Raw genomic sequence first — 15,920 nt, forward strand, 5'->3', positions numbered from 1 at the left:
CGCACCTTTTGTTATAATGAATGTCGTGCTAAGAAACATGCAGATGGTGTTATGAAAGTGACTGTTCTATAATTTAAAAAAAAAAGAATTTATCGTTAAGCTAAATAAATGTGTTTTAATCAAGAGGACAGTGAGGGCCGATTGGCAACAGTGTTGCTGTTTGTCACCTGGCTCGGGCTCGGCTTAGAGCAGAAGCCATGGCAACAGCAGCAGAAATTAACAAGCACTCCTTTGATTGGACAAGCCCAGTGGCAACAGAACATCTGAGTGGCAGAAAACTGACAGGTTTTCTGGATGTGAGGTAGTGTGTGTTTTACCTTCTGGAGGAAGAGACCAGATTCTTGCTGACTGTTTTTTCAAAAAGTCAAGTGCTGCTAAATTGTCAAAAAGGGACAGAAAAAGGAGCACTTTCCAAGAAAGAACAGAAGACTACAACCCAGCTCGTTTTCTTGCCATTCTCTAAACAACTCGGTGAAGTTCAGTGTGTCAATTCATCTTGTTTCTTGTATTTCAAGAAGGCCTATTAGATTACTTTTCAATTCCACCTGAAGAGAGCTAATTCTGGAAGATTCCAATGATCCTGTCGACGTGTGTTGGGAGGTTGAATTGTGTGTCAGTTTGGTACTTTGTGTTTCATCTGCTATTTTTTTAGTGCTAGGCAAGTGATCTGCCGGAGTGGGTTTTTTTGTCTGTAATAGAGCTCTGATCTAAAAATCTTCTTTTACTTTCTTTTGGTTAACCGAATATATATATGTGAGTGTGAGTGAGAAGGGACAAATGTAAAAGGGACCTCTTTAAAATTTAATGTTGGATTTTTAAAAATTTGATCTATGTGATATCATTTGACTTAATTACTAGTTAAGACTTATTTTATAATCTCAACTTTGTTGTTCAGTAAAGAAACATGGTTAGTGTGTTCTATTCTGGGAAAAATAGTGTATCTGATTGACTGTTTCCACAAGTGGGAATCTTTTAAAGAATATGTTGTGACCTATGGAGAAGTGGGACTAAATTAACAGTGCATACCTCCCACCTTGGTCATAATATATTTATTTGGGGGCTCATTCAACATTAATTTTTTATTAAAAGTCCCCTTTACTTTAGTCCCTTCATATTCTCTCTTATACACACACACACACACACACACACACATATATATATATATATTCTAATTAACCAAAAAAAGTACAAAAGGATTTTTAAATCAGAGCTCTATTGCAGACAAAAAAAGCCACTCTGGCAGATCACTTGACCACCACTGAAAAAATAGCAGAGGAAACACACTAACAAACTGACACACAGTCCAACCTCCGAGCACACACAGACAGGATCATTGGAATCTCTCTTCAGGTGGCGTTGAAAAGTAATTTAGCAGGCCTTCTTGAAATACAAGAAGCAAGACAAATTGACACATTGAACTTCACCAAGTCATTTAGGGAATTGCAAGAAAACGAGCTGGGTTGTAGTCTTCTGTTCTTTCTTGGAAAGTGCTCCTTTTTCTGTCCCTTTTTGACAATTTAGCAGCACTTGACTTTTTGAAAAAACAGTCAGCAAGAATCTGGTCTCTTCCTCCAGAAGGTAAAACACACTGCCTCACATCCAGAAAACCTCTCAGTTTTCTGCCCCCCCCCCCCCCCCAACCCCCAGATGTTCTGTTGCTACTGGGCTTGTCCAATCAAAGGATTGCTTGTTAATTTCTGCCCCTGTTGCCATGGCTTCTGCTCTAAGCCTAGCCTGCGCTAGGTGACAAACAGCAACACTGTTGCCAATCGACCCTCACTGTCCTCTTCATTAAACACATTTATTTAGCTTAACTATAAATTCCTTTTTAATTTTTTTAAACAAAACAGTCATTTTCATAACCATGGAAACGTATGAAATATCTGTAAACCTTTTTTTGAGAATGAAGCTGCTGTGAACTGTTTTGCCTTGAAGAATGTCCCAAGTAAATAGATTCCTCTTCCTGCTGCTGTCACAGATTTGTGTAGACTGTTCATGTGCAGCTTCTCCAGGGCAAATGCTGGGCTCCCTGTGCTCCATATACCCTCGATATACTCAGACCAGTTATTTCTAGATTTCAATGTGAATTATGTCCAGGTTATGTTCAGGCTCAGCCACAAGGTTTGGCTTCTCGGTCCGTGTGTGCCAAACAAGCACCTAAAATATAAAAAAAAAGAAAGAATTTGTTTTTAAATAAATAAATTGAACCATGCTGCACAGGAAGAGGCCATTCAGCCCTTCGTGCCTGTGCCAGCTCTTTGAAAGAGCTATCCAACTCCCCTGCTCTTTCCCCATAGCCCTGCAAATTTCTCCTTTTCAGTTATTTATTCAAGTCCCTTTTGAAAGTTATTATTGAATCTGCATCCATCATTCTTCCAGGCTGTGTCTTCCAGATCATCTTTTGTTAAAAATCTAATTTTCCCCCTGGATTTTCTGCCACTTACCTTGAATCCGTTTGCTGGTTTACTGACGCTCCTGCCACTGGAAACAGAATAGTTAGGGAGCAATGATCAAAACACATCAAATTTTGAATATCTCCATTAAATATTCCCTTCACCCTCTGTGCTCCAAGAACAACAATCCCAATGAATCCACATGATGTTGGCCTAGCAATTTATTTTGTGAGAAAACTAATTGTTTCATTTATAAATCTATCTTTGTGTGTCAGCCATGGCTCAGTTGGTAGTGCACTCTCACTTCTGAGTTAGAAGGTTTTGGGTTCAAGTCCTGCTCTTGGACTGACACTCCACTGCAGTATTGAGGGAGTGCTGCACTGGCAGAGGTGCCATCTTTTGGGTGAGACATAAAGCGAGGCCCCCTTCTGCCCTCTCAGGTGGACATAAAAGATCCCGTGGCGTTATTTTGAAAAAGAGCAGGGGAGTTATCCACAATGTCCTGGCCATTATTTATTCTTCAATCAATATTGGGTTATCTGGTCATTATTGCAATGTTTGTCGAAACTTTCTGTGCACAAATTAACTGTTACATTTCCTATATTACAACAGTGACTACACCTATTAGAAGTGCTTTGAGATGTCTGGGGCGGTCATGAAAAGGCACTATATAAATGCAGGATATACATTTTTGCTGCACTAAGTAGCTCCCCTCCCATATCATTGTCTTAGTTACGGTATAATTTGGGGTGACCTAGCTCTTATTACTTTGGAATCCTGCATTATTAATGGCATATAAATATTCACAACCTCATTTTGAAAGGGTGGAAGATGATATCACTCCTCAGTAAAGCAATTCTTTCAGGGGAAATCTGACTCTCATCTTTCCAGTTCAGGAAAACTTTATCACACTATTAGTCAAATTAATTCACAATGATCCCTTCATTTTGAGATCTATTAGGGATGATGGAAATGCCAGTTTTAGGTAAATGTATTAGGAAGTTTCTTGGGATTCAGTCCATCCAGATCCTGTAACATAATCCTACATAACTAGACTAATACCTGGACTGGGCGGGCTGTTTCGCGAGGGACGATTGGGCAGGCTAGGCTTGTATCTGCTGGAATTTAGAAGAGTAAGAGGCGACTTGATTGAAACATACAAGATCCTGAGGGGTCTTGACAGGATGGATGTGGAAAGGATGTTTCCCCTTGTGGGAGAATCTAGAACTAGGGGTCACTGTTTAAAAATAAGGGGTAGCCATTTAAGACAGAGATGAGGAGAAATTTTTTCTCAGTGATGTGAGTCTTTGGAATTCTTTTCCTCAAAAGGAGCTGGAAGCAGAGTCTTTGAATATTTTTAAGGCAGAGGTAGATAGATTCTTGATAAGCAAGGGGGTGGAAGGTTATCGGGGGTCGGTGGAAATTTAGAGTAATCAGTTCAGCCATGAATCTATTGAATGGAGGAATAGGCTCAAAGGGCCGAGTGGCCTACTCCTGCACCTAATTCATATGTTTCTATAATTTTCCGTCTAAAACCCATTGCAGTCTGCTTGGTGCTTACAGATACTTTTAGACTATGGAACTATTTCCAAACCATACCCCTTCTTGCTGGCGTGGGTTAGTTCTTTGCTGCCTACTTCAAATCCCTGACACCTCTTTGCCCAGTTTTTGCATGTGGCTATGCTTCTGTCTTAAAGGAACTGATTCCCTAGCTGTGGAAACTTCCCCTTCATTACCATGGGCTAGATTCAGCAGCAACTTTAAATTGTGGCAAAGATTCATGTACTGGCAGTTACTCGCAAGTCATCAGTGTGACTGAAGCAACACCTGCACCTGAAGAATTGCACATGTGCAGGCACAAAGTTGTGTTTGGGACTTTTAGACAATATGTTTGGGTGTGTCAAACCTCAATATCAGGAGAATATACAGACAGGCCAATTATGGCAAAAATACTTGAATATATATGCATAGACTGATGGACAGCACACAGCTCCATTCAACAACATAGATTACTGGTGGAAAATGTCTACCTGTACTGAAAACAGCATTTTTTATTAGAGGCACTTCATAAATGTCTTTTCCTGTTCACCACTGCCCCCACCCACCACCCCTTCCCCCCCACCCCCCACACCATCATCACCCCCCAAGTCACAGCAATTCAAGGGCCTTCCAACAGTAAGAAACCTTTACAGCACAACCTCAATGCCATTCTTGTCATTGGAGGCAGCAAAGGGCCCATGAGTGGGGGTTGACTATATTAAGCTGACATTACAAGCCGGGTCATACCTTGGTGCAGTTAGTAGCTTTTGGTTCAAGCTCTTGCATGGTTGTAATTTGTTTCAGAAAGTCTGATTCCTGCATGCCTGGCTGTGATCCAGCCCGCTTGAAGACAGCTTGGGGATTTGATAGAATAACTTTCAGATTCACAGCAAATCCTATTTGAAAACAAAATGAGTCTCTTTGGTGTATTGTGATGTGTTCACATTCTCTCGAAATCCTGCCCTGAAGAAGTGGTTCTGTAATACCTTTTACCTCCCATGCTTGTAAGAAAATTCACCATTTACGCTGCAGCTGATCAACAAGCAACTGTTTTTCAGTAATCTTTTGTATATGTTGTCTAAAAGACAAGGGTCAAGTTTCCACTTGGTTACAAAAGCAAAATGTTATGGACGCTGGAAATCTGAAATAAAAACAGAAAATGCTGGAAATACTCAGCAAGTCTGGTGGTATCTGTAGAGAGAGAAACAGAGTTATCATTTCTGGTCGATGACCTTTTATCAGAACATCAGGATTTCATCAACCTGGAATGTTAACTCTGTTTCTCTCTCCACAGATACTGCCTGACCTGCTGAGTATTTCCAGCATTTTCTGTTTTTATTTCCATTTATTTATTTACGCTAGTTATATCGACACAATTAACCAAAGCAGTGCTAAAGATTGGGGAATTTTAAACTTAAGTTATGCCCCAAGCCAATGACATTTGTATTTTCCTTGATCTTTTATGGTGGGTCAAGATTCAATCCACTCAAATCAGGCCATGCTCACAAAACTGGTCACGTCCCTGGGTCGAAACTGAGATTCAGCTGATTGAACAGGACCTAGAAGGGTCTTCAAATTGCACTCATCTTCAGAGGACACAGGCACCAGTCGGCACTTTTAAAAAGTATTTTCATATCAAAGTAGTTACTAAGAAACTGACCTGTACACCGATGGAACTATTAGACAGTTCAGTTTAGACATTCTCAGTCCTTTCAGTGATTTTAAAGCAGATCACTCACAGGTAAGGACATCCTTATTAGAAATGCTTATTTTTTTTAGCTTTATTAATAAAACTGGGCCAGGTTACTGTTTTATGTTTGGTTAGTCTAGCTAGGAGAGATTACTGAGGCTTTGGTAAGTATTAACAATAACTAGTTTATTACATATGAAACTATATACAGCTTCACATAAGTATGACTGACTGCTCTGATGCCATGCTGCTGTTTCTCCTTAAGTCTCTCTCTCATGTGATCTCTTACATCATCACAATGGGAGATGTTACTCACACTGTCTCAGACATTAACCTTTCAAACCCTTATACAACATCTCCCCCAAGTATCTGACATCAGAGATTCTATCTGTCAGGAGCTTTCACAACTCTCCCTGATCATGTTGTTGTCAGACTCGGAAGATCAGTAGTCTTTCTCTGAACTCTTGTTTAACTTGGACAACCTTCATTGAGGTTTGTAGTATCGGGTGCTTCCTGAATTTCAGGTTCAACACCTGTTTCATTCAAATGTATGACTGATTGATGTCTTTGATGAATAGAAATAACATTTCTCTTGTTTCTTCTAAAAGTACCTTCAGAAGTATGTATTAACTGAGATCTCAGTTGAAGGTGGCAGGACAGGTTAAGAGAGTGGTCAATAAAGCATACAATATCCTGGGCTTTATTAATAGGGGCATAGAGTACAAGAGAAAGTAGGATATGTTGAACAGGTATAAGATACTAGTTCGGCCTCAGCTGGAGTATTGCGTCCAGTATTGGACACCACATTTAAGGAAAGATGTGAAGGTATTGGAGAGAGCACAGAAAAGATTCACAAGAATGGTTCCATGGATGAGGAACTTCATCTACAAAGATAGATTGGAGAGTTGGGACGGTTTTCTTTGGAGCAGAGAAAGCTGAAAGGAGATTTGATAGAGTTATTCAAAATCATGACGGGTGTGGACAGAGTAGATAGGGGGAAATAGTTCCCAGTGGTGAAAGGATCAAGAATGAGAGGGCACAGATTTAAAGTAATTGACAAAAAGAAGCAATGGCGACATGAGGAAGAACTTTTTCACACAGCGAGTGGTTAGGCTCTGGAATACACTGCTAGAGAGTGTAGTGGAGGCAGTTTCAATGGAGGCATTCAAAAGGGAATTAGATAGTTACCTGAAAAGAAAGAATGTACAGGGTTATTGGGAGAAGGCGGGGGAATGGCACTAAGTGATTGCTCACTCGGAGAGCTGGTGCAGACACGATGAGCCGAATGGCCACCTTCTGCGCTCTAACAATTCTGTCAGTCTGTGATTATCATCTCTCTGGACAATTACTCCTACTCTTCCTTGGTCACATACCCATACCTTTTCTCCTTCCATCAACTTGGCTAGGTTCCTGGTACGATATCTCCCGTTATAGTAATAAGATTGTTGTTCTCGATAAAACTTTTCTCTGTCTTGAACTCTCTGATAATCCTGGAAGTAATTTCTGGGTAGGATGCAAAGTTTTGTTTTGAGCTTCCTTCCCATCAACAGTTCTGATGGTGCTAATCCATACAGTAATAGAGTAGATCTGTAGTTTAGGAGTGCTGTTTGGAAATCTTCATTCTTCTTTAACAGTGCTTTGCTAGTTCTGATTTCTCTTTCAGCTTCACCATTAGATTGAGGATATCTTGGAGAATTTGTAAGATATACAAATACACAGTTTTCTGCAAAGTGCGTGAAGTAGTCGTTTGCAAATTGCGGACCAGTGTTGGAAACAACCTGGTCAGGTTTACCATGTGTTGCAAAGATCACCATGAAAGCTCGAATGACTGTCTCGGTAGTCGTTGTGTACAAATGTTTGACTTACATCCACCTGGAAAAATAATCAGTAACAATCAAGTAACATTTCCCAGTAAACATGAATAGATTCATCCCCAGACATTCCTAAGGTCTGGTTGGAAATTGGGTCAGGATAAGGGGTTCCTCTGGTCTGGTCTGTGCACTGCGCATACCTGTAATTAGAAATCATATCTTCTATACCTCTCGATATTCCTGGCCACCACACAGATGACTGAGCCCCTGTTCTACATTTTGTGATACCCATCTTGGCCTGGTGTATTTTTTCCAAGATGTCTGTCCGGAGTGAGACAGGAATCACCAGCCTCTCGTCATATACCAGCAAATCATCCACAATAGTAAAATACTTTCTGTTTTCAAAGAAGATTTTCATCACCGTCCCACTGCTGTGACCAACCTTGTGTGCAATATTGGCAGATACGGATGTATTCCTCATCTTGCATCTGAGCATGATGTGTTTTTTAGAGCTTTTTTGATTTTTCCTGCCATTGTGATGCAGTGAACTGAGAATATGGCACAATCTTATTAATAAAGTTAACATCCTGTTGTGTAGGATGGTTAACAGTAGCTTTGGATAATACATCTGCTGTATGCAGTTTGCCCTGTACATACACTGTTTCCTACGTGAATCTTATTTCTCAAATGGAATCTCTGGATTCTTGGAGGCATTCTTGCAAGTTCCTTTTCATCAAGTAAGGAAACTAGGGGTTTGTCGTTTGTCTCTATGATGACCTTTAGGCCGATGATACAATCTAAAAGCTTTTCACAAGCTCCTGTGACTGCGAGAGTTTCTTTCTATATGAGGGACTACCTTGTCTCCGTCTCAAACAATGCTCGAGACACATAACAAACCGGCCTGCGACATCCATCTGGCTGTTCTTGAAAAAGGACTGCCCCAACCCTATAGATAAAGCATCTGCTGTAATTGTGGTCAGTAGTGAAGGGTTATAATGCACTAAGATATCTGGCAAAATCAGCATTTCCTTGATTGTTTGAAATGCCTGCTTCTGATGTACATTCCAACACCATGCTTGAACTTTCCTTAATAGTTGTCTTAAGGGTTAAGCAACTTGCACTAGATTGGGCTGAAATTTTGACAACTGATTAACCATTCCAAAGAATCATTGAAGATCTTGGACAGAAGTAGGAAATGGGAATTCACTAATGGCTCTTGTCTTTTGCAGGTCTGCCATTATGCCCTTGCTACTAACAATGTGCCCTCGGAAATTAATAAACATTTTCAAGAATTCACACTTGTCATTAAGTGTCAGGCTGCCTTCTTGTAGAGCAGCATTGTCCAACCTTGTCGTGTGAGGGTCACATTACAATTTCTGTCTTTCTTGGGGGGGGGGGGGGGGTGCGGGGGAGCAGTGGGACAATTTCGGAAAGATAAAGGCATTAAAAATTTATCTTACTATTAATCAAAACAACAACAAATGTGCAGTTTTGTGAAGAAGCCTTCAATGAGAAGATTAATTTATTGACTTACTTTCTCATCACTATGTTGGACACTGATTTAGTGAGATACCTGGCATTTTTTTTGCTTGCACAAGAAGTCAATGTTTGTCCACACACTTATCGTGATGCGAAGTGTCCATCTATTGAGAGTGAACTCTCTCTCTCTCTCTCTCTCTCTCTGTGTTCCCCCCCCCTCTGTGTTGTTCCTTCCACCTGTATCATCCTCGTTCTCTGTGTCCCCCTCTTTCTCTCTGTGTCCCACTCTCTCGCTCTCTCTGTGCCCCCTCTCTCTCTCTCTGTCTCTTTCTGACAGTTACAGGGTATGGGAGAGCTCTGCACAGCAGCTTTGTGGTTGGTCAGTTTGTCAAAAAAAACTCGCGCTGTCAGTTTCACTGCTGACAGGTGCTGGGAGTGGGAGCAGCGGTTTCTGAACTTTGGACGTCCATTCTGAACTTTAAAAAATGTTGGAAAACCCTGAATCTGTCAGAAGTTGGGAAACTGCTGTTACTGCTTTCATGCAGCACCTGTCAGCTGTGAAACTGACGCTTGCAATATTTTTAAAAAGCCGTTCTGGACGAAGAAGTCAATGGGAAATTTTGCATCTCTGAAATTCATCCACGGGCTGGATGGAAATCTTTGGCGGGCTGGATCCTGGCCCACGGGCCGTATGTCGGACAACCCTGTTGTAGATGAATCAAAACCGCTCTAACTCTCAGGTCATGTTCTTTGACGGATTCGCCATGGACTAAGATGTCGTCTATGTGGCACATTACTTCTTTAAGGCCCTGTAGAATATTCAACGTAGTCCTTTGGAATATTTCTGATGCAGATGTTATACCGAATGGTAAACAATTAAAATAAAACCTACTGAACGGAGTGATGAAGATCATCAGTAATCTTGACTTCTCGTCCAATGGGACTTGCCAAAAGCTGCTATTCATGTCCAGCTTTGTGAAAATGATACTTTTGCATAATTTTTCCAAACTTTCGTCTACTGAGGATATTGATGGATTTCTCTTGCCATAGCCTTGTTTAGTTGAGTTAAGTCGACACAAATGCAAAGAGTACCATTCGGTTCAGGAACTGGAACCATTCCAGAGCACCACTCTGTAGGTTTAGTGACAGGAGCAATGACTCCTATCCTGGGCATCTCTTCTAGCTGAAGTTGGACTTGCTTCATTACTGGGTGTGATATCTTTCTAGGCGTGAAAAGACATACAGGTTTAGCATCTTTTTTTGCAAAGTAATACTATATTCTGTCTTTAGTCTTTCTGGACCAGTAAACAATTTCAGAAAGTCTTTTTGGAAGTGACTACTGGATTTTTGCTGCCGAACTTCTTGCACTTTCCTGATAAGATGAAGGTCTATACAAGCTCTTTGACTTAAAAGAGAAAGTTCTTGATTCTGTAAGACATACAGTGTTTCCAATATCTGCTTTCCTTTGTACTGGAGTGTTGCCTGTAGCTTTCCCTTGACTTTCAATTCAATCCCTCCTGGACCCAGAAACTGAATTTCTGTTGATTGCAGGCATTGCATTGATACCCACAGTTCGTTGTCTGATAAAATTGTTACTCTTGCTCCAGTGTCTAGTTTAAAGTTGGTGCTATATCCATTGACATCTATATCTGCAGTTCAGAATGCATGATTAGGGTCATTGATCTCACCAAGGAAGTTTCTGATTTCTCTACTGATGAAGATTGTTCAACTTCATGAATAGCTCTCTGCATGAAAACTTTTCCTTTAGAACCTGTGAAAGTATGGGTTTTACTTTGGCGCATCTTCCCAAAATGGCCAACTTTCTTGCAGTGGACGTATTCTGCTTTATTTGCAGGACACTGTTTGCGCCTGTGGGTCCTTTTTGGCACCACAGCGCTGGCAGGGTTTCATGGCATCTTGCACTTTCCCTCCCCAGTGTATCTTCTTTTCTGGTGCTTCTTTTACAGTCCTGTGCTTAAGGGACTGTATGGTCACTGGAGGTTTCCTGAACCATTCCTCTCAGGATTGCTCTGTTCTGGTTATTGACCTCTGCTTATCTCACCAGCTGTATTGCTTTGTCTAGGGTGAGGTCTTCCTTAGACTGCAATAATTCTGAAAGGGATTCATCAGCAATATCGACTACAATGCAGCCTCAATATATTTGTAATCTTCCACCAGCCTGTAAAGGTTATTAATAAAAGCATCTATCAGTTCACCTGGTTTCTACACCCTTCTGTTGAATTTACCCTTTCTAGAATCTTGTTACCCCTCAGATCGAGATAATTATTAAAGGCTTTTAAAACTTCTTTAAATTTATCTGATGTCTTATTAATGCCTTGTCTTGCAATAACATTCTCCAAGAGAATAAAGTAACATGCTGAATTGTTCTGCTTAAGACTTGCTGTCTGATTTTGAAACAATTCTGTACCTCAAAAATCTTTTTCTCCAAAGTGACCAGTTTTGAGTTTGATTTGGTCCTTTCATGTGTTCAAACCTCTCTGGTAGTGTAAATTTAAGATCCATAACTTTTCGAAACTTCCTGGCTGGTTTATTTTATTGTTTTAAATTGTCTTTCCAGTATTGGAAGTTTACCCGTGCTTTAGCCTTGCTCTGACCCCCCCCGGTGCCGTCACTGTCTTTCCCTGAGAAATCTCTCTGCTAGATTAGGAACTTAGCATTATTTGAATAACCTCTTCACTCCCTTGCCCTGGAGTACCAAGTATTTGCAGCTGCTTCTTCTCTTTTCTGTCACGTCTAATGGTGCCGACTTAGGATCTGCCTTTGCTAGGGATTTGGTTTTGGCGGTGCTGCCTGCCCAGTGCGCCATTAAATACAATTTTCTACCTTTTTTAGTGTTGCTCACCAGTTAGATATAGTTTTTACGGCAAATGGGATCAAGGGATACGGGGAGAAAGCGGGAACAGGTTACTGAGTTTGCATGATCAGCCATGATCAAATTGAATGGTGGAGCAGGCTCGAAGGGCCGAATGGCCTACTCCTGCTCCTATTTTTCTATGTTCCTATCCCCGACCATTGCTTGGTTCTCTGACTTGCTGGACTAGGATATTTTTTTCACAGACCACCACACCTCTGCGGTGCAGCCTGAATGCCTTTGCAAGCCGGCTCCTTGTCTCTCCGTGCCTCTTCTTCATCCACAGAGCAGCTTCGGAGCTCCTCACAGCCTCTTCTTGAGTTCTGCGGTTTCGCTGTTTTGGAGCTTTTGTGCCATTTTCCTCAGGTCTGACTTTTCATCCTTTTTTTCCAAAATTTTCTGGGCGCTATTTGGCAAAAGTCACCATTATTCACCATGTTGTATGTTTGGTTAGTCCAGCTAGGAGAGATTACTGAGTCTTCTGTAAGTTTTAGCAATAACTAGTTTATTACATGATGAGAGTGAGAATGACTGCCCTTGACATCAAGGCAGCATTTGACTGAGTATGGCAGCAAGGAGCCCTAGCAAAACTGGAGTCAATGGGAATCAGGGGGAAAATTCTCCACTGGTTGGAGTCATACCTAGCACAAAGGAAGATGGTTGTGGTTGTTGGAGATCAATTACCTCAATCCCAGGACATCACTGCAGGACTTCCTCAGGGTAGTCTCCTCGGCCCAACCATCTTCAGCTACTTCATCGATGACCTTCCCTCCATCATAAGTTCAGAAGTGGGGATGTTCGCTGACATTGCACAATCAGCACTATTCACGACTCCTCAGACACTGAAGCAGTCCGTGTAGAAATGCAGCAAGACCTGGACAACATCTAGGCTTGGGCTGATAAGTGGCAAGTAACATTTGCGTCATACAAGTGCCAGGCAATGGCTATCTCAAATAAGAGAGAATCTAATCATCTCCTCTTGATGGTCAATGGCATTACCATCACTGAATCCCCCACAATCAACATCATGGGGATTACTATTGACAAAAAACTGAACTGAACCAGTTACATAAATGTTGTGGCTACAAGAGCAGGTCAGAGGCTGGGAATTCTGCGGCAAGTAACTCACCTGCTGTCTCCCTAAAGCCTGTCCACCATCTATAAGGCATAAGTCAAGAGTATGATGGAATACTCTCCACTTGCCTGGATGAGTGCAGCTCCGACAACACTCAAGAAGCTCGACACCATCCAGGACAAAGCAGCCCACTTGATTGGCACCCCATCTACAAACATTCACTCCCTCCACCACCGATGCACAGTGGCAGCAGTGTGTACCATCTACAAGATGCACTGCAGCAACTCACCAAGGCTCCTTAGACAGCACCTTCCAAACCCGCGACAAGGGCAGCAGATGCATGGGAACACCACCACCTGCAAGTTCTCCTCCAAGTCACACACCATCCTGACTTGGAACTATATCGCCGTTCCTTCACTGTCCCTGGGTCAAAATCCTGGAACTCCCTTCCTAACAGCACTGTGGGTCTACCTACCCCACATGGACTGCAGCGGTTCAAGAAGGCAGCTCACCACCACCTTCTCAAGGCAATTAATTTCTATGTTTCTATGCAACAAATGCTGGCCTAGCCAGTGATGCCCACATCCCACGAACAAATAAAATTTACATACTAAAGAACTATATACAGCTTTACTGACTCCTCTGGTGCCATGTTGCTTCTTCTGCTCAAGTCTCTCATGTGATCTCTTACATCATCACAGTGGGAGGTGTTACTCACACCGTCACAGACATCAACCCTTTCAATACCTTATACTACAGTTACCACTCTTAAATGCATCATGGAATACTTTTTAGGGAAAGGAAAACAAAAAGCACAGATTATGCTGGTTTATGGAATTGTGCCTTTGTGATTAGGCAAATTCATTTTCATGGAAACGAGAAGTCTAATTAATCAACGCAATTTCAAGTGAATTGTCGGCGCAATGTCCCGATTGCGCTGAGGGACAAGAGCTGCGACTTGCGAGGATAACTGTCGGCAGCATTAATCATCCACACAGATGGGAACGTACTCCTCTGAGTGATAGACAGTGTGCGTGCAGTTCAGAAATTAAGGGACAGTGTTTGTGAGTATTGATTTAACTTGAAATGAGCAGAGTACTGATATTTGTAAGTTATCGGTGGTACAATAAACTGTTAAAAGGTTATCGAGTGTACTGAGTTATGAGCCTTGAGCATTTTTCCTACCTGGACAGGTTTAGGTTGGACTTTAGAGTTAAGGGTGTAAGAGGAGATGTGCGGGTTCACTGACCTACAACTTTAATGGCGTCCAACATGGGGTAGGGGAAACTGGAAGAGAGGGGAGAGCAGCATTCTGGTAAGAAATTACCTTTGAAAGAGGAGGGGTATGAGTCATCGTGGCTGTGTCTGACCCTCTAAAAGAAGCTGAGGAATGGGAGGAAACTCCCATGGCCAAAAGGAAACCAAAATGGGTACACCATGTGTGATTGTTGGCATAAAGGCAACAACACAACAGTTAGCACAGGAACATCAATGATATGAACAAAAGTTGCAGGAGCAGGATGAAAGGCTGCAGGAAAAGGATGCAGTAAAGCAAGTTTGATGAAAGAAGTGTCAGAGGCAAAACAGGAGAGAGAAAAAGAAAGGAAAAAAGATGGAAACAAGGTGCTGCTGCCCAGCAGTTAAGTTGCAACACCAGTGAACACAACTGCAGGAAGGAGTGGATAGGGCACGGGAACAAAAATAGTCGAATGTCTCAGGAGTGTAGCGACTTAAAGGTGGTGTTCCAGCTACTGGAAGAGCAGCACAAGGAACTGGAGAACTGTGCTGACCACTCAGCATGCAAGGAAGAAATTGAACGGTTCGGCACAAGCTACAGAGACTGAGAGGTATTGTTTGTGCTTTAGCAGTGTGTGGACAAATGGAATGCATTAGTTAAATGGTGGGAAAAGGTAGAAAAGGAAGTTGATTAGAGATACAGCACTGAAACAGGCCCTTCGGCCCACCGAGTCTGTGCCGAACATCAACCACCCATTTATACTAATCCTACACTAATCCCATATTCCTACCACATCCCCACCTGTCCCTATATTTCCCTGCCACCTACCTATACTAGTGACAATTTATAATGGCCAATTTACCTATCAGCCAGCAAGTCTTTTGGCTTGTGGGAGGAAACTGTGGAAGGTGAAGAGATAGGTGGTGGTAATATAGGGCAAGGTGTAATGTGCCCAGTATGACACACAAAAACATCGGTGGCTGATAGTGTCAAATTACGATGAAACTTATACTCCCTCACAATTAAGGGAAGCAGCAAAGGATTTAGGAATCCTCAGATGGGGAGGAGATGCATTTAGAGACAATGGCTGCAATGCAGGGTTTCAATGAATCCGAAAAAAAGAGGTGTTTGCTTTTTAGTCTGGATGGGGGGTCCTGGCTGGGCTGCCCCAAGACACTAAGTATGCCTGGCCACCAGTAACCTTGGACAATACTAAGTGGCACATTAGAGAAGCTTGTGGGTACGGAAGGTGTGATCCATTTAAGATCATGGCACAAACTATACAGGAAGAGGAGGAAGACCCGGAAGTGTTTGTCAGCAGAGTGTGGCCTGTTTATAGTGAAACCCAAGGAGGAGAGTTGGATCGGGATCAATTGGCAGGAGACGAATTTCGCCGATGTTTAGAGCTCTGATCGCTCATACGGAACCCATTACTAATACAACCATGTCAGGGTTTGATTTGGGAGATGCAGGCATGACAAAAGCCCAGGTGTTGAGGATGTTGATTATGCTTTGGGAAGATAAACAGGACAAGCAGGATAGGAACAAGGTAAAAAGGGGGAAGAAAGGAAAAGTCCAGGAGATGAAACAGCAGGAAACTCCAGACCCGGCCCCTAAACAGAGCCAGGGGGGACAGTGGAGATATGAAGCAGCAAAATCTGTGAGAAAAGCAAATGCAGATAACTAGCCAGGTAAGAGTTAACAGGGAATGCTATAACTGCAGGATATTCAATTATCTAGCATGGGAGGGCTATGTGTCGAGGAATAGGAATATGACAGAGAAAGAATCCTGAGGGTGGGGGTCTCAGGATGTAATACTGCGTC

At 42.1% G+C, this 15,920-nt stretch overlaps 1 protein-coding gene across 1 annotated transcript in view; it reads right to left on the reverse strand.

The window, feature by feature from the left end:
* Window positions 1-1,814: 1,814 nt before the first annotated feature.
* LOC137352060 (galactosylgalactosylxylosylprotein 3-beta-glucuronosyltransferase 2-like) overlaps window positions 1,815-15,920 on the reverse strand; it is a 171,761-nt gene continuing 157,655 nt past the window's right edge. Inside the window, exons 3-4 of the mRNA XM_068017092.1 lie at window positions 4,680-4,828; window positions 1,815-2,157 (exon numbers count right to left, since the gene is read on the reverse strand). Coding sequence (XP_067873193.1) covers window positions 2,071-2,157; window positions 4,680-4,828 — 236 coding nt within the window. The 3' untranslated portion in view covers window positions 1,815-2,070. The remainder of the gene's footprint in view (window positions 2,158-4,679; window positions 4,829-15,920) is intronic.

This window comes from Heterodontus francisci, chromosome 3 (assembly GCF_036365525.1).
Source record: "Heterodontus francisci isolate sHetFra1 chromosome 3, sHetFra1.hap1, whole genome shotgun sequence".
Classification (NCBI taxonomy): domain Eukaryota; kingdom Metazoa; phylum Chordata; class Chondrichthyes; order Heterodontiformes; family Heterodontidae; genus Heterodontus; species Heterodontus francisci.